Genomic DNA, 26,397 nt, shown 5'->3' with positions numbered 1-26,397 from the left:
ATTGTTTTAGAGAGATTTGAGAAATGAAATCCAAAGCATCTTCTTCAGTCCAGTTTTCTCAGATCTTAAGCTTTTATACAAAATAATGTGCCAGTTCTCAACAGCACACTCAACAGCATACTCAACATATGCACCTCATCTCCTCTTGTCAGAGTCTAGTACACACAGTCTTCTTAAAATGAAGGAAGGACACAAAACATCCATGTTAAACTCATCCATGGTTAAAAAGCATAGTAGATTGAAATGTTAGCATTATTATTGAAATTTTTGGATAATTTTACTGCTAATGAATAACCAGATAATAACACAGGTTAATTCAGCTAATTGTAAACTGAAGAAAACAACAGTCTGTCCTACCAGAATGCCACGCGATAATTCTTGTCAAGAGCTCATTTCAAGACTCTTCTACTACCTTCTTAGTCTCTTTTATCAAACTACCTGGCTAGAATTCCCCTCCTATCAGTTTTATTCCTTTTCTAATGCTTCCTGAACTCTTTCAGTCTCAGTTTGATCATCGTTCATGTTTACTACATCTCCTTTCTTACAGTGGCTACTACGGGGATTCCACTACGAGTGATGGAGTAACTGCAGTATCCCCTTTTGTTCCACATGTGGGCCTACTGAGAGAGAAGCCGCTAACTTGATTGTGACCAGTTCATAAAAATACAGAATTAAATTCCCTCTTAAAATATATTTGGTATGGAAGTCTTGAACCTTAGTCTTCTAATTATATATTCCAATTTATATAATTGCATAACAATTGAAATAAAAATATGTTGACAGCAGATATTGTAGCTATTTTACCAGAAAATGCACAGTGCTCTAGCAATATACTAGCAATATTCTAAGATTCATAACTGCCCCCCCCAAACTCTCTATAAACGCATCTCTCTCAATTGTGCTGATGGCTGCTTGCTACTTTATCTTTTTTAAAAAAAATTTATCTTAATTTCCAAAAATCTGTACAACTCCCCTCTTCRCCTACATTTCTTCTCCTATCACTCTCCAAATTATAAAGCATTGAAGCTGAGCATATTTCTCTCCTTATCCTGTTACTCTTACTTTTTGTAAAATCACACACAGAAGTGTCCTGTCTGAAATCAGAAATGCCATTTCCTCCTGTATATCCTCACTATATAATTTCATTTTCTTGAATGCCTAATGCATGTCATGAATCCTTAATGTTATGTCAGACTTCATATGCTGTGTATTTACAGCATACAGCACCAGACGACGGGGTCTGCTCTCAGCAAGGTTGGCAGTGAAGCCCCAGGAGCTCTGTTGTCCACCTTGTGAGGCCTCAACTAGAGAGGCACGTAACTACAGAGGCTGCCTGGGCACAGGAGCTCCACAGCTTGCTTCGCTGCAAGGCACAAATGACCTGTGAGTGCTACTGGTRCTATAGCCAGTAGAAATAGACAGCTGTGGAAGACAAAAATCTCACTTTCGGAAGTCTAGGATTTGTTTGCAGGGAACCACAGCAGGCGGACCCAAGTCTGATCTGCCTGCATTTCAAGYCACGCAGATGTGACCCAGCTCTGGCCCAAAAGCCATGCAGGCTAGAGGAGCACTGCACTGTGCCCACGCTGGCACACTCCGCTGACAGCTGTCTGACATGAATCTAAATCTACCTACGGTTGACCAGACGGACAAATCTTTAAGGTTTATATTTTATTGCAATTGGCAAACAAAATCCCAGTGATCCCTCCAATACCTCACTGCTTTAAGAAACTGAAGTACAATATATAAGCTTCAATACACCTAGTTCTAGTTATTTACCATCATTCTAACTTTGATACATTAAACTATTTTAGCTTTCTTTTTTCCTTTTTTTTTTTCAACATTCTTTTTTCCTTTTTTTTTTTAAGAATCAACTCAGCCTTTTGCACCGGAAATGCAAACAGATTGTTATCTTCCTCATTTAATTGTAAACATTTAATTGTACGTTTGCAGTTACAACACAAAAGACTTGAAGATAGATGCTGTACTTACGTTTTCTGAATGAGAGATAATGAGATGCCTTTCAAAGTGTTAACTCCTGGCCTGCTTAAAATTTAAACACTGCATCCAGCTAGATTCAGACACTAAGGTACGGAAATACTGTTCTATTGTTGCTGTCTTTCCGAAGTGTAACAAGATTACAGACTGTAAATCACAAAYCTTTACTCAACATTGGAATTAAAAACAATAGATGTTGTTGGCCTGTGTTCATGGGACTCCACAGTTATGTTTTGAATCTGTAATGCAAATGCAATACCTTACACACAGATATACAAACCCACTTGATTTCTTCCTGGAACTAAGTGTTTTGTTCTAATTCCAGGTTCTGTTTTAATTAGATGAGATAAAACATGATGAAAATGCACCTGGCCAAAGCTTGGAATAAGTTCCAGCACATTTTGAAAATCTCAGCTCTGTTGAATATAACTGTCTCAGAAAAACTACTTTCTTGTTTAAAACATTCTTTTGTGGATGAAAAACATAGAGTAACAGGAACTTGTCAAAGCTTTATATATCAGATACAAATGGATATATGTGACAAATCGCCAAAACTGTATGCATCAGATGCAGATATATATGTAACAAAACAATTTTGTAACATAAAAGGAAAATATGTAACTATTCGCCTAATAATGCTGTTGCTGGAAACCTCAGTTACTCATTCCTTTTTTACACATTAACCRAGTCTATCAATCTATAATTACATTCCAACACCTGTCCCTTTACACAATTGTAATTCAGTAAATATATCCTAGTGATCCTTCACCTCACCATGAATGTATTACAGTAGAGCTGGAAGAAAGTGCAAGTATGCTTGCTGTCTCCAGCTGACACTATACTTGAAGCCAGGTCRGGAGAGGGAACTTTTCCTAGTGGAATAACAAGCAGCTAGCTTAAGTCAATCCCAAATCAAAGCATACAAAATTTGTAGAAGAAGCCTATGCAACACTATTGGAAAAGACTATCAGTTATCCTAAGTAATTTCATATATGTGAGGAAGAGTTGCTTTAGACATCATTTTGCCCCAGGAATGTAGACAGAAGGATAAAACAAATAAACTCGTTCCAGGTATCAGTATGATACAGAAGGGCCAGAAAATCTTAGGTAATGCACTGCATAAGCTCAGACACAGCCCAGACTCAAGAAATCTCTGGGAAGGAGCTGGAGAAACTAAGTCCCCACTCCTTCCTTCTTTCCTTTTCCTTTCTGCCCTAGAAAGGGTGAAGGAAAGCAGTAGAAGAATTCAAAGTAAACAGCSCACAACTGCAGTACTCTTGCCTTGCCAACATGATGGAGGGAGAAGTGATATTTACCATCTTTCCCAGTCATGTTTGCTATGAGATGGTGGGTGGAGAAGATATAGGCAAAAGGCAAAAGGGCAAAAATAACAGGCATACAGGCAGTTCTTTACCCTAACACACACAGACTTTTACAAGCAGTACAGGGAATGGACACACGGATGTGTTACACAGGATTAGCCAGTCTGGCCATGCAAAGAGCTCAGCACACTATAGCTTGCAGTTTCCTTCTCCTGCAGGCAAGAAAGATCCACAGCTAAGTTAATACACGTGTTCAAGCACACTAACCACACCGAGGGAAATATGCTTCCTTTCCCCAAGTCCTACTATGACTACCACCATACATTTTACTTGTTAAGAGAAAGACAGTGAGAGTTAAACAGCAGCCAAGACTAAAACAGCGAGATAGAGAGACACAGAGATGGYGAGTGAGATCCAGAGAGCACGAGAGAGAGAAAGAGAAAGAGACAGCAAGGGGGGAGACAGAGACAGACAGAGACAGACAGACAGACAGAATGAAATAGAGAGAAGAAAGAGAACACAAGTCAAAAGAGAGGGAGACAGAGAAAAGGGGAGAGAGAAAGGTAGGCAGAGAGAGGCAGAGGCAGCTGTGGCAAATGAGCAGTCTTTGACTCAATCTGTAAAACAGACATGATCAGTAAGGAAGTATCTACAGTGAAGCCTAGGATCTCTGCAATGTGAGAGACATCAATATTTTCTCTTGTAATGGCGTATGGCTAAAAAGTGAGAAAATTCTCTCCTCTGCTTATCACTTCAGAGAAAAACAGTATTTTACTTTGGGAACTGTGAAATAATCAATGTGCAAAAACCTTTAAAATAAGAGACATTCTTGCTCTACATTTAAAAATTTTTAAAACTTTGAAGATACCATAGTATCTCAGGTTATGAATCACTGTTGGAGGGACTATAAGGAACCAACTGTCTCAAAAAATACTATTCCTCCTCTTCCCAACACCAAAGTTTTTCTCTAAACTTATTAGTTGCTGCATTTAGCTATTGTTGCGATATGCACCCAAAGCACTCCGTGCCTGAATTCTCTGTTAGAGTGGAGAAATAACGTGATAGTATGCTTTAACAACAATACACAGGGGAGGCTCTCGCTGGGCATCAGGAAACAATTTTCTCTATGAGGATAATCAGGAATTGGAACAGGCCGCCCTGAGCCACTKTGGAGCGCCTGGTCTCGGGTATTTTCAAGCCCTGATTGGACAAATCCCTGAGCAACCTGGCTTGCTTTGAGCAGCATATTGGACTAGATGCCCTCCCAAGGTCCCTTCCAACCAGTTCTGGACTCTACTGTCAAAGAAAAGGTGTCAAGTTCCCAAAATGCACTACAGAGAACCCTAAAGTTTTGTGGAATAGTTTTTTAAAATGAGAATTTTTTGAAAATTACATTTGTTAGGAACACTGTTCCAAGTATAAGGTCATGTTATTTATGCACAGGGCATGTAATTTGCAATTAAATTGACGTTACGATTTAAGTCTTTTTAGTAAAAAGACATTTAAAATAAATTTATGAAAAACACGTASTAAAAATTAGCAAAAGAAAAAAGAAGTCAAATATCTACCTTTTGGAATATCCACTGTAAATATACATCAGCTTTCTAYGGAATTACTTTTATAAATATCAGTCACAGCATAATAACTTACTGGCAACATTAGATGTGCTTCTCTGCAGCAGATATTTCCTATCAATATTGCGTCTCTTGTTAAAAACATACGTATTCACTGAAGCAGACAGAAAACCGCGTAGCCTTAGAAAGCAGATGCACACACGCATGCGGTATGCGCTCTGCAGGTGCAATGCAGCCTCACCTTGAGATTGGGTTTGGCCAGTAGCTTCAACAGCTCTCTGATCTCACTGTTCAGGGGCTTGCTCTGCAGCTCCTCAGCCAGCTGTGCGGGAGATTGAATTGACACAAAGAGCATTAGGAAAGCATTGTAGTATCCAGTGCATCAGTGACAACCGAGAATCTATCTTGTTCAAGGTTATTACTTTCCAGTGTGTTAAAACAGAAGCCAGCATGAAGAAAAACACCATCAATCACTGTGCTTCTTTTTCTAGCCCTCAGTGGACTAGATTTAAGCCAGGCCTTTCGGCTCAGTTTAACACAAGTAATCATTTCTGGCAACAGTGGAGCCAGATCACATTCTGATTTATAGCAACGAGGGCAAATCCCAGCACTTCATTTAAGTGAACGGTCCTTTGCGTGCAGACAAAGGACTGCTTGTAAAAATGACTGGATCAAACTTTGACACTGTCTATAAAAAACAGCTTCTGAATGAGGTGGTGAAATCGACACTGCTTCCAAAAACCCACAGTAGCTGTGCTGTTTAGGACTGGGATAAGAAAGCAAAGTGCCCCTACAGTGCAAGCAATCTGAACCTTTTATTATGTTTACACATACACTGGAAGCAGCTTGTTAAATGTAGATCAGGTTAATCATAATATGGTTTATAGCAGATCATCAGCTATTCAAGCCCCCAAAATGCACAAAGTATGTCCTAACAACAAGATCAGTAACTTATGTTTGGTTGCCCTACAAAACTCTGGTTTGCTGAAAAACAGAGCAGCAGGCTAACATTTAATCCCATGGCTAGCTGGCTCATGTCTTGAGTTTTTCTTATCACTACATTCTCAACTAATTTGGACTCAAGAGGCATATTTTACTATATGGTTTCAGACTTCAATTATTTTTCCAGAAGAAGTAAAAGCTAAAACGTATTTCATGACACTGAACTATAGTTTAACATTCTGAAGTGACATAGCTCATAATCCAAATTTTGATTTTGGATAATCACTTATTTTCTTTGCATTAAATTAATATCACAAAAATTTCTCAGAGAGAGACCGGTAATTTGGAGCAAGCAATTTTATTCATCTAGCTTAATTTTAAATTCTTACTTTCATTTTTTTTACAAATTATGATTTCCAAAAATAAACTGGTATATAAGCATATTTTGCATAAATTATGCATAATATACAATTATAGAAGCAACTGTAACAACACCAAACACATTTTGAATACATTTTGTTCAAATTAACACAGAGTTAACAGAACTGAAAATAAAAATTTATCATCCACATTCCCTGTAACTCATAAGACAAAACTGCTTATCAAACACATCAATGCTAAGCTTAACAATCTTCYTACATTGATATAGTAGGATTAGAAAAAATCTCCGTAGGAAAGGTCTGTAGAAAATATCTGATGTACATAAAACCAGAGGTCAAAGTAATCTGACTGAAATTTAGTCTGCAAGTTCTGCAGAAGAGTTTTGCAAAGCTGAAAATCATGTGTGACAGAAAGGACAGTGGTTCAACGAGGTGCGTTCCCCTTCRTTCTCTTTTCATTCTTTAGCTTGTGCTACTCATTACTAGAGGATAAAATAGAGGCATTTGTAGTTTCATTGATCAAGACGACTAATCAGGCAACAAGAATAGCTGCTTCAGGGATTCTCAAATGACGTGCTCAAGCAGAGCTGCCATTTGCTTTGATGGGGCGTGTGTGGATACAGGTGCATTCGATCTACATCAGTCAGAAAGAAGAAATACCATTTTGTTGTTTTAACCGACTCTTTTTAATCTCATTGTAGCTTAGAAAGTATTTTTCCAGAGATGGAACAATTAAAAACTTGTTTTCACTCATATAATTTAGAAGATTTTTGCGATTATTCCTATGAAAGTCTTAAAGGTACACATAACGCTGTGATATCTAAAGAAACAGGAACATAAGGCTCTGCTCCCCGATTAGCAAACAGATGTCACTGCTCGCAATGCTTCTAGCAGTTTTGGACCGGCTTTTTGTTTGCTTTTCGCTGCTGTTGTTGAAGCACAAAGACTTGTGACTGCTAACGGTAGGAGCTCAGTGGAATACTTTGGGAACAAACGTCGTTCCCGCTGCTGATCACYGTATTTGCCAAAGACTGCCAGAGAAGCTGCCAGAGAAACTCTTCTAAAATCCATTACTGAGGGAACCARACGTTTTACCGAGCTCTTTATGAAAAGTGACCACTATAGAGAGGGGAAAACAAAGCAACACAGAGCCGTGGATTTGGAGCAAGTTGGGCGGAAGAAGGAATACTGGCACTTGAGAGTTCAAAGATTCTTGGGAAAGTTTTGAAACTTCTTTTCTTAGTACACAGCTTCTAATAACTGAAAGGCCTGGTTTGTAGTGTATAGCTATACTGCAGGAGATGTTTGTGTGGTTTGCACCAAACCAGGAGTTCTACACAAGACACTGCTGCTCYGGAATAAGAGGCCAACAGAATCTCTCATGGAAAATTCAGTTTAAAAGTCATTGGGGGTCAGAAGAGAGAAGGGAAGGAAACTAGGAACATGAAAATTTTCCAATTGTTATCTCTAAAATTGCTTTAAAAATTAATACTGAACACAAGTATAAAAACATACTTTTAAAACAGTTTTTAGTCATGTTAGCAGCACCCCAAATATAGGTTTTAAATCAAATAGGAAATAAGCACTTGTTAATAAAAATACTTCCTTGTTTGTTTAACTGTAAAACAGTTAATTTAAAGCATATTGAAATAAAAGTGTGTGTTATATCATTAACATGCTCTTAAATCCCTGAACTTGACAACTAGTCAGACAAATGTGCCAAACATTGAAGAGCACTTTAATTCTAAAACTCCATGCGTCTTAAGCTACAAAAAATATTGTACATAAATCAACTTACTAGCCTGAAGTTGGCTAGTAACTATCGAAAATATACAAAATCCTGCAACATGTAGCCTGACTTCAGCTGCCAGAGGATACTCCACTTTATAGGATGCTGCCCATAAAACCAGCTATTTCACTACATACATGCAAAAATGAAGTACCAGCAAGAGGATCTTTAAAAAGAAGGTGGGCATATAAAGTAGGCAGGTGTCTACAAGACATTCATGTCTTAGCATATATACAGTTAAAAAATACTACTAAAATATATTCATAGGTAACCCCCCCGACCTCTCATAACTGAAGAGTGACAGAGTACTTTAATTTGGGAGTTTCCAACACCATCATTTTCAATGGGGCAGAACAAAGAAGGAAGTTGCTCAGCATTTCTGAAAATATCAAAAACTAAGTTTTGCATCCAAAAATAAGAAACAGATTCTTATTAAGAATTTTAGCCCAGAGAACAGTAACACAAATGTTAACAAGGATTATTAATATGTCACCAGGAACATAATGAAGAGAATTTCAACTAGCTTTCTAATTTTCAAAATTACTATTAACGTTATTCAAAGCTACTTGAAGGTTGTAAAAATATTACTGATATATGCCTAATGTCAAAGCTAATGCATCATTATATTTGGTATGTCATAGGATATAGATTTCCTCCCACTGAAACTTTATTAAATTACTATATATCCCTTTTTACATAGACTTCAAATATATTTAATTTAGTGTTTCTTTAGGCTGTTGGCATGCTCAATTCACAACATTTAACCAATTGTCTAATTTAAAAATCAAAGGGTATTAATTAAGTAAAAAAAAAAAGTTAAGCTTTTAAAACATCTATAAAATATGACAAGTTTCAAATATGCTGTATTTGAAACGGATCCCAATACATATTGCCTTTTCTAAAATACAACCTGAGATCATCAATTGCAAGAGACTTCTGGATTTCACCTAAACCACAGTTTATTAAACATTTCTCTGTCCTGGCCTACCTCAAGTTCAGCCATAGTTTATACAGGTGTGTGCACAATTCATCTGAATCCTAGAATTAACCAAATAGCAAGAAATGGCAGGTTGGATTTTTTTTTCTTTAAAATAAAAATTATAGTAACAGGAAATTAACTACTCCATCAATGCCGACCACTTCTACAATTTATCTTTCGGTTATAAAGGTAATTTGGAAAGCTCCAATATCCATAAATCACTACTGTACTTTTTCTTAAATATATACCTTTTTTTAAACAACCCTTCTTCCTAGGCATTTCATATGCCTCATTTCTGTAGTATTATCTGTCATTTTTCATGTTCTGTCAGCAGTACAGCTATCTCATTTGTCTTTATTTTTCCAAGGCATTCCTCTTGTCTGTGACTTTCTCAAAACACTAATAGTCGACAGCTCTTTCCCTCCCAGTAGAGTTCCAACCTGTAATTTCTATTACGTAGTTACCAAAGCAGAACAAGAGGCTATCTAGATGCAATGTTTTTATAACAGGCAAGCGAATAAATATCAAAGTAATATCAGCAACAAGCCCAGTGATGACAGCACCTCTGGAAACATTTGCAGCTTCTTATGATTTCAGCTCAGAGGATTACATTCATATGTTTGCACTATGAGGAGTTCTGCTGGCAGTTTTTTGGGAGACTTGGTACCAGTGATCTCAGCAGGGGACACTTACATCATCTGCCAAGGCTGCTGCACCGTGGAGTATGGGCACAGGATKCTGTTTTTCATAGTAATGTAGTTTTTCATGAATCTAGAAAACAATAGCACAGAATGGCAAGTTTATTTAGCAGCAAGAGAAACATTACAAATAACTCTTGAGTTAACTGATCTGCTGAGTGTCTGCAACTAAAGAAACATCCKCATAGTAACCTACAGGCAGCAATCATGTAAATGCAATTCATCATCATCCTCTGTTGAAGTGCTAAGAATATGAAATCAGATGGAAAAAATGCTCAGTATGTAGACCAACCCACAGAAAAACTAAACATTTGTGATTTTTCTCCCCTGGCTTTCTATGTCCGTATTTCTAACATATTGCTTTAAGTATCAATTACATTTTATATTGCTGCTGAAAACACAAAGCATAAAGTGTTTATCCCCAAGATGGATATAAAAAACCCTGTAAATTATGATTTATGAAGTGTAATAATAGCCTGCCACCCACATCTTGACAGACAGCTTGGTGGAGGGGCTGCCGTCATTAAAATAATTCAGAAAGAAGGGCAAAGCAGTGCTAATATGAATTCTAACACATCTGAAGGAAAAAGGCAGTACTGCAGCAAATTAAAGTCATTTAGGAACTTTTAAAATTTTTAATTTAGACTCATCAAAATTAAAAATGCAGTGTGCTTTGGTTCTTTCAAAGGGAGAAAGGATATACTATCATTTAAATAGCCAACCTCTTTCCTCTTCCACAAATCATGCATTTGAAATTCGAGATTTTTCCAGGGTTAAAGCTTAAAATATCCAAAATATTTTAAAGCCCCTAACAAGTTTCTTAAAGATTACTTCAGAATGGCACAAAGCAATCAACTGAACTTTCCATTTTATTTACATTATTTTCCTCAAGATACAAACATATGCAAATATTAATTAAAAATAGATTTAAAAAAATACCCTGAAAAGCATATCTGAATCAATGCAAATACACTTCATTCTTAGATTACTACTTCAGTTCCTCTGCTCTGAAACAGACATGGGCTCCAGATGGTTGGAGGAGTTGCAGAAGCAGCCAAAACAGACACTTGTGCACTTGGCAAGCAGGGGAAGGCAAGGTCTGGCAGAGGCCACTGGGCTCCGAGCTCTGCTGGGGATCCCCTCGTGCCTAACTCGGGTACAGGTACCCCCACACTACCTTATCCCCCCCCCGGTGCCCCACCAGGGGACATCTATCATGAGGAATGGGATAGACTTCCAGGCTGGAAGGACAGCTGGAAAGAGCCACCAAACCAGTGATCCTTCCACATTCAGAAAATATTGTGAACTAACTGGATTGTCTGTTTTGCACTGACTTGTTTTCCCCAGATCCCCCCCCCGCCCCTTCACATTTCCTTTTCTTCTGCTTCCTTTTACTTGGTCCTCTCACTTCCCAGGGCTCTCTCATTCTTCTCCCCATCCTCTTCTTTTGAATTCAAACTTAACTCCTAGCAGCTACATGTACCGAAGAAAATAATGCTTTGTAAATGATGCTTGCCATTTTTATTGTTCTTTCTGCTAAGTCTCATAACGCCTGCTCAATTCACGTCTGGTTTTATTCATTTAGACTGTAGGTTCTTTGAAGTAAAGGCCATTTGATACCCTGTTAATGCAATGTGGCATAACAGGATCTAAGTCTTAGCAAATTTATAGAGATGATGAGGGAATTGACTACRATTACTTCTGTAAGTGTTTTGTTAAAGGACATGACAGTTCTGAAATGTCAAGATACACCACGAAGACAAAACAGTTGTACAGTTACTAAGTTACATTCCATAAAATGATTTCTTCTGAACTGTACTTGTATTTAGAACATGAGTTTGAATTCTATCTGTAAACATAGCTTAGGTAGACCTCACTTATTCAGAAAAAAATAAGAGTAATTCAAATTAGATGTGACCAAAAGCATAAATGACTGGAAAAGTTCATATTTCTAGCTTACAAAGTACAGAAACTAAACAAAACAAGCAGCTACAGCTTCCTTAATTTAGMCAAAATTCATGGTTTACTTAGACTGTGAACCTGAATTTCTAAAAGGCTTAATAAATCAGAACGCCTCAAGTCCATCATTTTTTTATCGCTTCAGCCAACATCCTGATTCTCTCCAGGCTGAACTTCAGTCAGCTCTGAGCTTAAAAGCAGTTGCCCATGGCCACCTCCTACATTCTCAAGAAAATAAAAGAGCTACTTCCAACGGAGCTGTTTTTATCCTGGACAGCCAGCAAGTGCCTTCACCACTGAAATTAGAAAAGGAGAAAGAAAGCCAAGACATTCTTCTGTTAGTCACCCATCTTAGAAAAAAATGTTACAGAATTGTAAATTCATGCAACAAAAATAGGAATAGAAGATATCATTTAACTTTAACTGGTTATTGGCACTGCCTGTAACAAGCAGATTTTATTTTCCTACCAGTGGATATTAGAATTCATTGAAACATTCAAGGAAAATCATTACAATTTTATTAGACTATGGATGAGTTGTAGAGAATAACTGACAAAACAAATCTTAAGCTTACAATGGAAGCTAATCAAATAAGCAAGAAAATTTAATTATTAKTAGTAGATAGTGCTGGGCATTAGGTGTTGCTACATCAAGGTGGAAGTTCTATTCATTTACTGTAGTGGCAGTATGACTGATACTACCAATAAATACTGCATGCTCTATGGCAACGGACACTACAACTTCACAGACACTAAAAATTTTACCTTGTTTGTTAAATCACTTTAGTTTTTTTTTTTTTTTTTACTGTTAATTAGATCTTCATACTGCAATATATATCTTTCATCTTATTACAATTTAAGGGAGTTATAAGCAAATTAGAAAGCACTGGTCTACACAGGAAGCTGCAATAAACTCACAAAACAAGGATTACCATTCATGTCAAGTATAAAACTACCATACATATAAAAATATTACTTCCTACTGCTCTCCTACAGATAGTGCTTACTTCTAACTTCCGGGTAACTGATGTATTTGTATTGTGTGCAGCACATATATAATAGGTTCCTGAATTCAGTAAGATGGCAGATTTTGTGCAACTTAACTGAGAAAGCAAAAAACTCCAGTGAGGCAAAAATATATTCATGTTTTTTCAAGCAACTAGCRAATTCTATAAGTAAACCTTGAAATAGTATTTAGGCATAGCATTCAAGTGGGCCCTGTTCAAATCAAATACATTTTTAAAATACTTCAGAATGACAGTCTGTATTTTAATATCCTAAAAAGTATCTTTGGCTAGTTACAAAGAGGTAGTTAAAATTTTTAATATTTAATATTCAGATGTTTTCTTAAGTAAATGTCCAGTTCAAACAACTCTGCAGTTAAAAAGCTGTAAGTTGAGGCTGTAACTTATACATGCTGTCTTTTTTTTTTTAATTCTTCATGCTCGATCTTTTCTTATTGTAAAATTTTTGAAGGAATTAAGGACTGTGTGGGCTGCATTCCTCACTTATTTTTTGAACAAAAAAAATAATGTACTGAATACTATAGGAATGTGGTGAGGTAGGAAAGAAGACGACGGGAGAACCCACATTTCCTTGTGTTTAAAAATTATATTCCCTGTTAAGTGCAACCYCATAAATGACTGCAGTAATAAGGGCAAGTCACTTATACAACAACCTTAATTACTTTAAGCCCTTTATAGGTAACAATTAGAATTGTTCTGATTGTTTTTCCACCTATATCACATTTACGAAAACTCAAAGGCTATGAAAAGTCAAGGGGGTGACTAAAGTCAACCATTAACAGATGACTTACTAACATAGAAACCTCTTTTCTGTGCCCTTACCTGCTATTAAGGTGGGAGACAGTGGACCTGCCATACTTTCAGGTAGASAAAACAAGACACACAGACTCAAGATTCACCCTCAAGATTAAAACCACCCTAAAATCAAAGTGAAACAAGTAGAGAGACTCCTGGAAAGACTGCATATCCTCACTTCACCCATCAGAACGATCTATGAGTATTGATATAATCCATAATGAAACATTTYTACTTCTCTTAACCCCCTTCTTGTTTTCTGTATCCTCAGAAAGGTAGTGTTATTACACCATCTGCAAGCGTGACCACACTATACAGTGAGATGCAACAATAAGAAACCTGAACTTCCTTGGCTACTGGAAATGGTCTAGCCACACAGTAATAGCTGGTGGATCCAGTAAAGCTCATATACCTTGGCTAAATGTTGTCACTTTGTGAGGAACCCTGTAAAAGAAACATACATCAGAAAATGGTCTTAAATGAATTATTCCTGAAAAAAATGTCTAGTCAGAGTGAATCAGTTTCATACTGAAAAGGGATCAGAATGAAGGATTGCTTCCCTAAATCCTCCTCCCCTTCTACAACTATTAGAGTTTAGTATTAAGTCTCATGCATTCTTCATGCAGACTTTAAAAATCTTCATAAAATAGAGGCAAACCTTAACAAGGTAGCTCAATTTATCCAACAGGAGCTTAAAAACCTGAGTGAAGAACTGATTACAAGCAACAGGTTTGGCTCTGACTAGACTTTACTTTGATATCCCCTGAGATATTCAGTTTTGGTCCAAAGCTATCTTCTAATATTTATGCTTAATTTTCAAGAGGATTACCGCATTTTTCTGTTTTTTAACCYTCGTACACAAAACACCCTAGTAGTGTTTCTATTCCAAAATGACAAAGTTTCTAAACTCTTTCTCAAAGGTCTGAATACTAAAGGGAAAAATACTAYTTTTGCTATACAGTCTACAGTTTGGTATCTGCTTAAATAATCCATTCCTCTGCTGGATAATATGCTACAGGGAATGATCATCCTACCATAACTTATTAGAAGACAGAATATTTTACTTTGAATATTTAGAGTATAGGTAAAGTACAGACTGACCATCCAACCAGCATTTTACCTATCCAGACTGTAATGTCCAACTTGGATAAAAGAATACTATGGGAGAGTCTCAAAAGACTTGTTAATGTCAAGATAAATGGCATCCACTGCTTTACTCTCATCCACGCATCCAGGTATTTTATCGCAGAAGGCAATCATGCCTTCTAATTGATCAGGCTATTGTAAATCGTTACTAAATCTATGCTGACCATTCCCAATCACCTCCTTCTTTCCACGTGCCCAGAAATGTGTTCCAGGAAAATTTGCTCCATGATTTTCCCAGAGACCAAACCAAGACTCACTGGCCTCTAGTACCCTAGATCATCCTTTTGGTCTTCTTTGAAGATCTGCACAGCATTTGCCTTTCCCTTGTGCATGGAGATGTCTCTGTTCTCTCTAACCTTTCAAGGATGATACACAGCACTGACAATTTCATGTGGTTACTTTGCCTTTGAATTTCCAAGACTTCAATGTGATGAATGATCCTGTTACAACTACCAACTTTAGAAAAACTGCCATGAACACTGTCAAACATTTTGGCAACTTCTCCACATGCTGCCTTTCAGCAGTATCACCAGGTTAGCTAATTATTTTCTCAAATCTGAAATGTGTAACTCATACTCATGTATTCACAACTAATATTTTATTTCCAAAACTGAATTCTCATACAACGAGAATTTTAAATGTAAACACCTAGATCAATACAAAATAAGGTGGTGCAAGTACTTTGCACCTTTGTAAATCTCACTCTACGAGATTAAACTGTAATAGAAATGAAAATAAYCCTGAAGCACTTTGAAAGAAGTACAACGGTACATTCAAAACAGCAGGAGGGAGAACATTGACCTGTTTAAGATGAAATATTTCATGTTTTCAACCATTTATGTGAGATATATTTTAAAGAATCACATTTAATGAGAAAGGTCTAGCTTTTATTTTGTGGCTATACTGGAAGTCCAGTGACATTGATCCATTGCCATCTCTTTAGTAGAAACCCATGGAGAGCCTAGGACTGTAGCATGCTTAAAAAATCCTAGAAAATACTGTACATCTGTTTTAAGTTCTTCTGGCATTGAAGTATAAAGCTGGAACCCTGGAAGCCTCTTCACAGATGAGATTCAGTCTGTTAAAGCAAGAGTAATGTATTATAAATAAAACACACAAAGTTGTTCTGCGGAATAGAAGGCTAAGTTACTGGGGTTTGGGGTTTTGATTTTATTTAATGACTACCTATCTTTTTCACTGTAGGGTTCTTTGGGTAGACTTACCAGGCTCTGCAAAACCTGACAATCTACTTTTGAGAGAGGCCGCAAGAGGGGAAAATAATCATTTGCAAATTTATACCATTTTGGCACATTTGTAGGCAAGGGAAATTGTGCCTGGATTTTCCCAGAGAGATTGAATTAAGTTTTCTATTTAAAAAAAATAGTAGAGCAGAAATACATTTTCCTCAGTGTCCCTAGCATGGACTATTTTAAAATGCACAAGGAGCCTTTTTTTTGTCAAACAAACTAATACCTTGAGGAAAGAATCTTACCAAATAAACCTCCTTTCTCCTTTCAGATTTCATAAGCTCCAGGTACAGTTCCAGTATCCCTTGGCTCAAAACAGCGCAGGAGAGGGAAGTAGGTATGTATACAGAATTATTAGAAAACTTAGAAAATAGAAAAACTGTTTCCAGTACCCCAGCTTAATAGAAGAGTAATTTTACTAAGTTCCAATACAGTTGTATGAGCATAACTTATCTGAAAGGCTCTAAAGGATGACAAATTAAATTCAAAGAAGCTACAAACGACATACCCAGCTCTGGAAATGGCAGCTTATCTAAATATTACAGCCCAAGATTATTAGCAATCAGATAGGAAGTTCTTCACCTACAAAATTTCTGGACAACTTAAAAGAAAACCTCTAACGAAAAGCTCCAAAAAKGTCCATTCTCCTATAAGCTGATTCCACACAAGAAATGTAGCATGTCAGGCAARTTCTCTCCTTTTTCTGATTGGAAGAAATATATTATTTAACTGTTGTTGTATCTACTGCTCCACATAAGAACATAATGTTTTGAAAGGAGATACTAAAAGTGATTGTCAGCAATTTTAAAATAAAGTTTCCTGTAGCTGCTCTAAAAAAAATGTTTTCCCTCCAGTGCCAGTGAGCTGTAATAATGACGCAGAAAACTCCTAGGATTTTACAGGTTTTAAATGTTCTGTATATCAAAGCAAAAACAAGCAAACAAACAAACAGAGATACAAGCCTATTTTGGCAAAATAATGTTATGGAATGTAAATAGAACATTAATATTTCTGTCTTTCATTTTTACATCCTTCTCATTCTCACTGTTACTTCTCTATRTCATGACATAAACTTTGTCTTTCTGTCCTGTCTTCCCCTTCTCATTTCCAGCTCAGAAGTATTTTTTCATCTTCCTTGCTTTCTCTTCCTTGCTTCTGTTTTTTTGTTTCCACCTCTTACCCTGCCCATATGCTTATATTGATCTTAGTAGTCACACACACGCGTGCACACACACACACACGAGTCAATTCAAGGCAGACTAATTCTGGAAGAGAGTGCATCACCTTCTGAGAAGTATCAGAGGCTTATATCCTCTTACTAGTTATATAAGTATTCCCTTATCTTATCTGGGAGTGAGTTATCTCTCATTATGGAAACAAGGTTCCTGCAACATTTGGTTAATCATGTGCATGTGTGAAAATACACAACATTGGCTACATCTAGATTAGGAAGCTACAGGACAGAATGACTGGTGCTGAGGACCTAATCACCACACTGCACACATTTCTGGGACTTCACTCTGGACTAGCCTAGTCTAGTCTGCTGAACACCTCTTAACAGCTCAGGTCCTGCAGTAGTTTCACCAGAAAGGAATCTAGCTCATGCAGCTTGCTGATGCAAACCAAAGCACCTTAAATTGAGATGATGGGAAATTTCTGTCAAAAGTGCACTTCTGACCTGAACTAGAATGCCAATATAAACACATTCCAATATAAGCATCAAGACATGTCTAGAAGACAAGCATTAAGCATATTGTTGTAGACAGCCTACAACAGTTGAGAGAACATCTCCCCGAGCTGCTCTCTTCGGTACATACTGCACAGCATGTCAGTAAACAGAGTACCTGAAATCAAAGCACTGGGAAAAAAGCATGCAACTTCCAGATCAATTGGCTTGCTCACTTGCATGGATGCACAATCAAAGACTCTCTTACACAGAGAATTTGTTAATGGTCCACCAAAGTTTCAGGTTCACATGTGCTTTGCATAAAAGTCTTTAAATCCATTACTGGCACCACAAACTGGGAAGATGCTACTATCAAGAGGACCACRCTTATACCGAAAAGCCACAAAGGATGAGGAAAACAGGGAAAGAAAGTAAAAGAGGAACTGATCAGGCCTCAAGTGCTGGTTTCAGCTTCATTTGTAATTTTGTGTCCAGCATCTGTAATACCTGCAGCAAAAGAAATAATTCCAGAATGCAGCTCAAGATAGTCATGACYACAGAGGCACATTTTATCAGTAGTGCCAGTGCTTACATAGTGAGATTTGAAGATGAGAATTAGGTGTTTGTTTTTTCATTAATGGCACTAGTCTTACTCTGGGATGTAGACAGTGAGTTCACTGTCCRAACTGAGTAATAATTGTAGGTCAAGGTGAAATGAATTACTTGGAAGGAGAAAAAGAAATGATGGACTACAGAGTAAAAAGTGAAAATAACCATAAAAATTTACAAACTGTAATTACATASCAGTGCTGAAAGAGCATACCTATATTACTTGAGGTAGAATTTCAATTAAAAGATCATTTATTTCCCCCTCTTTTTTTCCTCCCAGAAGCCTACCATATCAGATAAAAGGAGCAGGAATAGTTAGTCATTTTTTCACTTTATTTTCATCATTTAGTGGGTGTCTGCAAGCCTATTTACATACCACAGAAATATGGGACAAATACAAAGTTATTGTAAAAATTCTTCCTGAACTTTTCTATAGTGTTTGTTATTGCAGCATTGGCATGTTAATGCCAATTCAAATAAACAAACAACTCTGCAGTAAAATGTCATGATGAACACATGAGGTGCAGGAGAATTGAGTTGCGAATCAAATGCCAACTCATATCAGATACACATTGCAACATCTTGAATACTGTTTTTTTCGGAACACCTACAGCTTTCAAATCAGATTCAACGCAGGCCAATTGACTTGAATTGCAAGTAGAGGCACAGAACTTTGCTAAAAATTTAGCACTCTATTTCAAAAAAGACAAAGAAAACAAAAATGCATATATCATAGGTACCTACTCAAAGTTTGCTTTAAATTTCCTATCATAAAGGTAAAGAGAATTTCATTCCCCACAGTAATATTCAATTGCCTCAAACATAAATTAAATGCTTGCATAATGTACACAATCTTCCAGAGAATAACRTTACACATATCAAAGCAAGCCTCTGAAGACATAAAAACAAATATTCAGAAGTCTCTATTTTGGCCCAATTTTCCACAGCAAAATGATTCATCTCAACAGGTGAGCAATTCTCTCAAGTCCTTGGTCCGAAGAGTAGATGCATGACATTCTTAAGAATTCATAAGCAGGCAAATGACATGGAATATTTCTGCCTAAAGAATTAGGTGTCAATGAAGYCTTAAGTCATTCAAAACAATAATGTTAGAGGTAACTTTAACAAAGAAAATGAAAAAAGCTTCAGAAGCTTCTTTATCACTATAGCATGAAATCATTTAAAAAAAATTAGAAAGACTACAGACTGTCTGACATAAATAGTATAATTCAAAACCAAAACAGACTACAGAAATTGAAAGGCTAAGGCATTCAAAAAGAAAGACAAACAGTATCAATGAGATTATATAGAACATTTTAAGATTCCAGGAACCAGGAAACACTGAATAGCCAGAACACAGGAATGACCAACAGGCTATCCAAATGCTCTGATGTAAACACAAAAATCCAGACTTCTAAGCTCTGGCATTATCTCCACTACTGCTAAAGGGCTTTTTTGTTTGTTTATTTGTTTTTCCTRGGAAAGGGAGGAGTAGGTTTATAACAGGAAAAGTTAACACAGCTGCAAAAAAGGAGATGTTCCTAGCCCCAAGGAAACTCAGTAACTGGTTCCTTTAATACTTCTTTACGGAACCAGCTCACTCATACAAAGGAAATGAAACTCAACAGTGAACAAAATAGAATTTTTCTGTCAGCTTAAAACACTATRTCCATTAAAGATTCAACGCACTCATGTGGGCGACAGGGTACATTCTAYGTATCACTGGCAAGAAGCCTGTAAACAAGGTCTGAAAGCTCTAATCAGGCGAAGGGATGTAATTTCTGCTCAGTTCCTCCTTTGGGCTACAGCAGAACCCATGCAACAAAGGAAGCAGTCCGTATGCTTTTCCATGTCACAGGAGTACTGGAAGTCTGTTAGCTGAAATATGCCAACAAATAAAGCTGCTCTGAGACGACCTGGATGAGGGGWMAGAGYGCCTCCTCAGCAAGTTTGCTGATGATACCAGGCTGGGAGGAGTGGTTGATACACCTGAGGGCTGTGCTGCCATTCAGAGAGACCTGGACAGGCTGGAGAGCTGGGCAGAGAGGAACCTCATGAGGTTCAACAAGGGCACGTGCAGAGTCCTACACCTAGGGAAAAATAACCCTAGGTACCAGTACAAGCTGGGGGCTGACCTTCTGGAGAGCAGCTCTGCTGAGAAGGACCTGGGAGTGCTGGAGGACAAGAAGTTGACCATGAGCCAGYAATGTGCTCTTGTGGCCAAGAAAGGCAATGGTCTCCTGGGGTGCCTTAGGAAGAGTGTTGCCAGCAGGTCGAGGGAGGTGATCCTGCCCCTCTACTCAGCCCTGGGGAGGCCTGGTGAAGTTTAAAGCAATGCTGTCTGTGTCATAAGAAAGCTGCTAACTTTTTCTTTCCTGGATGCTGGTTCAGGGAAGTCAAGGCTATTTTATTTCCTATACTTGGAAATAAAATTGGTGCTTCCAGCACCAATTAACACCGTCACATCAGAATAACCACCACTGCTACCAACAAGAGCAGGGATTCAGGTTACAGTGACTTCTAAAAACACATTATTTGCCAAATGACCTGCTGTAAACTGCAGCTGGTAGCTGAGGGTCTGCTGCCTGCCACCCCAGGTGACTGCAGAGGAAGCTGTGATSTGGCTGGGACAGGGCTGCGCAGAAGCATGGTGGGTCAGAGCCATTCACCAAAGGCAGGTCACCGACACAGACTGCATGAAATTGCGAAGCCTGCCCATCTGCCCCTCTCACCACCTCTTGCCCACAGTCAAAATAATTAAACCAGTAAGTCACATACTTCAACATCTGTAAAGTAAGTTAAATGGTTACTGTTATTGATAGATCTGAGAGTGCAACTTCTCATTTAAGGACCTTACCAAGAAAAAAAAAGCTGTCTCATATTTCTAATTTTGTACAGGTTTTCTACAATTTCCTCATACTGTGCAAGAGGTCAGTAATACCACAGTATGATTTTGGAAATTATAACTGTACATAGTTTCATTTAAAACTTAGCTAGTACTTACAGTGCTATGTAACTATTCAATTTTTTTTTTTTTTTTTAAGTTGGTGCTAAATTTACTTGGGAATAGTATTCCGTTTGTCCAACCATCTCTATCTTGACATTGCAGTAAAAACAAGTTCCCCTGAACAACACCAACACAGAGAGGTAACAGCCCAGCTACTCTGTAGACTTCTCTGCCAACATGAGTTCTCGAATTGTTGGGTTTTGTTTGTTTGTTTGTTTGTTTTTGCTTAGCATGTTAGTTCTTACTGATTGTTGTAGGATTGAGACTGGCAGCWCTAGAGGAGAGTCACTACCTCCAGAGTTGGTCATGATTTTTCCTTCAAATAACCTTCTGGTGGGAGATTCTCTTTCAAGGACAAAACCTAACAAAACAAATAAGCATTCCTGTGACGTCTGTGTGTATCTACTCATGAATAAATCTTCTCACTTTGCAATACACCTCTATTGTTAAGAGAAGGTAAACTAGCATCTGAGTATCCATCCACTCCTTAAAGACAAGGTTGCAAAGCATGCAGGTTTGTATTGGATCTACCTAGCATCCAGAATGACCTATATTCTGAACATATGAATGCCAGAAATTTTAAAACATGCACCAAAGTTTCAGAAATAAATTTTCAGAATTGTATCCACRGTTTACAGTAATAGTCCGAGTTACTAAACATGCTAACAGAGTTAAAAGAAATCATATTTAGTTGCATTTTTCTTGTCAGATTACATTTTGAAAAAAACATACAATGGTGCATTATTTACAAGTTTCTAAAGTTACTGGAATGATTTTTTTTAAATGATGTGATAACAATGCAAATCAGCTATGCTGGCTAGAGAGGTCACAGTTTCAACTTACGTGCTCAAGAATTATTGCTTTTGATTCAAAAAGAACTTAAAAAATACTTGATTATGGAGTGCTTCTATGCGTGACAGAAGGGCCCAGTTAATAGTGATTGCAAATATCATGTGGTTATGATACACTAGATTCTGCTAAAGCCAATAACAGAAACGCAATATGCTAGGAATGAAAGAAAGCAAGCTCATGGGAAGAGAGAGCAGCTTTCAATGGGCAAAMATCATATGATGTACTGTTCTTAAGGACAACAAAGAGCCTTGCTAAAAATTAGGCCATGTGAGCTCCATTGCAGCCAAATAACTAGTCTCTATTGCCTAATCAGCAATTCCTCAAAATAAAAAAAATACTAAGACACATTGCAGTCAGCTGCATAGCAAAATCTCACTACACATTGCTTTTTTTGGTTTGTGATTTCAGAGTTTCCCCACCAATCATTTAATATCATGCTCCATTTTTTTGTCCTTCATTCTTGATTGACCTTGATAAGCAGTGGGCATCTGAGGAAGATGATGATAAAAGTATGCTTCAGAAACAATTCCTAAGGGAACTGTCTATAGTACTGTTTTTCCTTTTTAATGCTGTTCCTAGCCAAGAAAATTTAAAATKGAGAGAAAACACCTAGGCACACAGCAGCACATTTGAAGTTCTAGCTTCATACCCTATAAACCGACCTGCAGTGCAATTMATTTATGCAGTTAATCAAAAGCTTGATTTACAAGTCTGAGGACAGGTATTGACAGTTGCTTATCCTACAACGGAAGCAATCTAACAGAAAAAAGGGCCAGAGGGAATTCAAGGGGTCTTAAAAATTCATGCAACTACTGATTTTGAGATCAGTTGTACCAAACAGCTTCATGTTTGCTAATGATTTCTGCTCTGAAAAATCCTTACTGTATATACCATTAGAAAATTTTTCCTAATATCTAACTTTTTCTTTTGCTGTAAATTGATGTCCTAGTTTCTCATCCTGTCYTGGAGAACAAATTATTCCATTTGCCTTTGTGATACCTCTTCAACATGAAATCTTACGTATTTCYCCAAGTCCTCTTTAAGCTACACTCAAGCTTTTTCAATCTTCCTTCATGGACGGTGTTTTCCAGATCTGACCAGTCCAGCTGCTCCTTTCTGGAATTTCTACCTCCTACTTCTATTTAAGTAGTGATCTTATTTAATCTAGAATGAAAGAGAAGGAACAGTTCAAATTCTCTCTCCTGTTCATACATCCTTAGGTGACTTTTTCTCAATGCTGCCTCACATTTTGTTTGCTGTCCACTGATCATCACTACGGTAGCAGAATCCACAATATTCCATTCAGGTTTTACGCAGCTGATTATTATTATTCAAGTATGATCTTAAAGTACTGGAAGGATAAAGGTTAAAATAGCAATTAAATGCATTTTTCATTTCCTTATTCATTCCCATTTGCAAATAGAGTACTCTAACCTATTTCTTTGTAACTTTAACCCCTTAATATCTCACACTGTGAGATGCTGCTCTTTTTTCTTTCTTCATTTTTAAAGGCTAKATATATTTATATATATAGATTTATATATATAATATATATTTATATTTTAATATCTATGTGTATTTTATTTAGCCCCTCTCRTAGAAAAAGGACTCAAGAATAAGAAAATTATAGTCTCAATGAATATCAAAGCACATGGTAACATGACTGAGACTAATATATTTTATTTTTGCAAGGTTAAGCAGAACAGATTAAATACTGGCTACAGCCCYACTTATTCCTTGCAGAGTTTCTTAAAATGTTTATTTTTCTATAAGAAACACTTTTCACTTTGAATTCATTGTTTCTTACACAATAAAATAAAGCTGCTATTATGAGATTTCACAGACTTCATTCAAACATACTTTTTTTTTTTTGTTAGTAATAGGAAAAAGTTTTGATGACTTTGCTTATAAGAAGAGGGTCCCTAGATAGATAGAGGAAGTTCAGACCAAAGCCAAACAAGTTGCATGTGCTCCAAAATAAATCTTCCTGTCCTTTTAGAGCCAAACAGCTTACATGGCTACTGTGTACAGTATTTCCAAAATTGTTTTTCTGTACTTTTAACCCCATTTCTAAAGGAAGGAGGATCAGAAAAACTGCAAATTTGAATGAAGCCATCCTCTTGTTTGAGCTAAGGACATGAAGTCTTTGAAACAGAAATTATTTTTATCATTAGAAAAAGGAACAACACCATCAACCCTTTTCTCCTTTGAAACCAGCAGTCTTCACACTGGAATCCATAAATGCTGAAAGATCCCTAGAATCTTAATGCACTGACATTCATAAAAACATTTCAAGTGGAACAAAGTTTGAACAGTAAATCTATCAAGTACCAGCGTGAAATTGCTAAAATAGAAGTATACCAATCATATTCTCCAAAAGCACACCCTGACCTATATTTAAAAAACAACAACAACAACAAAAAACCCACAAACCTTGATTTTAGTAAAAACCTGAAGGAAAAAAAAACTCAAAAAAGTACTGYCACTTTGAACTCAGAATTCTAATTCATAAACTGCTTTTTCAAATTTTTGCTTTTCACCCTCCTGTCTACATACTCCTATTCAGTGGCAATCCTTTCCTCCACCTCCAGGATCTACTATTATTTTAATAATCACTGCTTTTTAAATGAAGGATTTAGATTTAAATGAAGCATAGGATTTTGGGTGAGCTCACACAAGTGTCTTTATTTCTCTCTCTTACCTTCATTAAGGCAATAAGTAGGATTTGACATTCACACAGGAACAGACTAAACYTTTTATTAAAGACAAATTACATCTCTCTTTCTCTGTATAATTTAAGTTTCTACATTCATGGTGCATGAATGATCCAAGGACATATTTCTGCATAGTACTACAAAATTAGCAAATTCATCACACGTATAATAAATCTATCAAAGTCATAAAGATTATGAATTRAAATGGTTATAATACTGAAGATTATGATATCATTTTCATCCAAAAGATTTCAGAGCACATTACCAAAGAAACTAAGCATCAGTCTCCTCATCAGATCTCAAAGGAAGATAAGGACTAATTAATGGCCACAAAATAACTAAAATTTCAAACAACAGCTATTAGAAAGAAATTACTGTAACCTTAAAATTTTTGGCCTTTTAACTACAGATACTGAGATACTTATGAACACATCACAATATTTCCCATATGCAATTCTGACATTTCCATCAGCTGATCACTGCTTTTGTTTTATATAGCATTAATCCAACCATCAACTTAATTTTTTTCTAGCTTCTCTGCAATCCGGAGATACCTTGCTAGTTAACAGTTCCTTTACACTTCTGCCTCTCTTCGACAGCCAGCATTACATGCCAGCATTATAGCATTCTCAGTAATRGACAGACTGCAGAAATGGTATCATTATTTTTCAAGTACATAAACAGACGAGAAAATAAGAGGAGATAACRTCAGCTTCCCATGCCTAATTCTGGAAGCCACTCCTCGTTTAAGATTTAAGAAACTCAGGAATTATATTCTTAGACTGTCCAGGGGAGAAGACTATGGGCTTTAATATCCGAAGATCAGATTTGCTTAAAGGGAAATGCCAAGTGGCAATACTGTACAAAGAAAATTTTGATACGTTGACATATTCCTCATTTCGCTTCTGAATACAGGCTAAAGAAGCAAGCCTACCTTAAAGAGCGATCACAAAACCAGGAGTGCTTCCACTCCGTCTCACATCCCTGTGCTCCCCGAGAGGAAGAGGCTAGCTGAGTTGGGGGGTCGTCGGCTACGTGATCAGGCAGAGATCAGAGATCAGGCAGGTGAAGCCTACGCAACCCTATCTCCCAGCTCTGTACTAACCAGTCTTAACTAACTAACTTACTAATGGTCACAGTAGCTGTACCTGTTAAATTACCACATGTACTTAAAGTTATTCCCTCCTTCCTGAAAACATCAGAGTAGAAACAATCAGAATGAGACTTCAACGCACACTCACCTCTACTGGGATTCTCAAAAATACCTGTACGGATAATTTATTTCTTCCAAGATTTCTACCTTCAATATTGATACCTTCCCTCCTTTCTTCTGTACAAGTACCTTGCCCATGTTGCCCTCTTTCCATGCCCATTTGTTTGTTTCTTAGTGGTCTTTTTTACCTCCTATTTAGAGTTTTTCCATTATGCTCTCTGACATAATTCTCACATAAACAACATGTCTTTTAAAGTTACTTTTAAAATWTACTTTTACTTAAGGAATTCTTCATGCACGCAATCAAGACATCGCAATTTCCAAAGGAAGCCCTTCAGTGTTGAGAAACAGTACTCAGTAAAACTGCASAGAAAGTAATTTAATACAGATGGAAATAAACCCTACAGCAACCACCAAACAGCTGATGTTTTCACAATGATTCTAAATACAAAACTGGACAAAAACTGTTATTTCATTCAAGAA

At 37.0% G+C, this 26,397-nt stretch overlaps 1 protein-coding gene across 4 annotated transcripts in view; it reads right to left on the bottom strand.

The window, feature by feature from the left end:
• MPP7 (MAGUK p55 scaffold protein 7) overlaps positions 1-26,397 on the bottom strand; it is a 161,320-nt gene that overhangs the window by 60,927 nt on the left and 73,996 nt on the right. For all 4 annotated transcript variants that reach the window (XM_085318286.1, XM_085318289.1, XM_085318287.1 and 1 more), the window contains 2 exons: positions 9,678-9,755; positions 5,136-5,216 (listed from right to left, as the gene is read on the bottom strand). In XM_085318286.1, coding sequence (XP_085174412.1) covers positions 5,136-5,216; positions 9,678-9,755 — 159 coding nt within the window. The remainder of the gene's footprint in view (positions 1-5,135; positions 5,217-9,677; positions 9,756-26,397) is intronic.

This window comes from Rhea americana, unplaced genomic scaffold, assembly GCF_003343005.1.
Source record: "Rhea americana isolate MKP2758 unplaced genomic scaffold, rheAme1 scaffold_53, whole genome shotgun sequence".
Classification (NCBI taxonomy): Eukaryota; Metazoa; Chordata; class Aves; order Rheiformes; family Rheidae; genus Rhea; species Rhea americana.
Note: the sequence above shows the minus strand (reverse complement) of the source record. Positions and strands in the feature narration are given on the sequence as shown.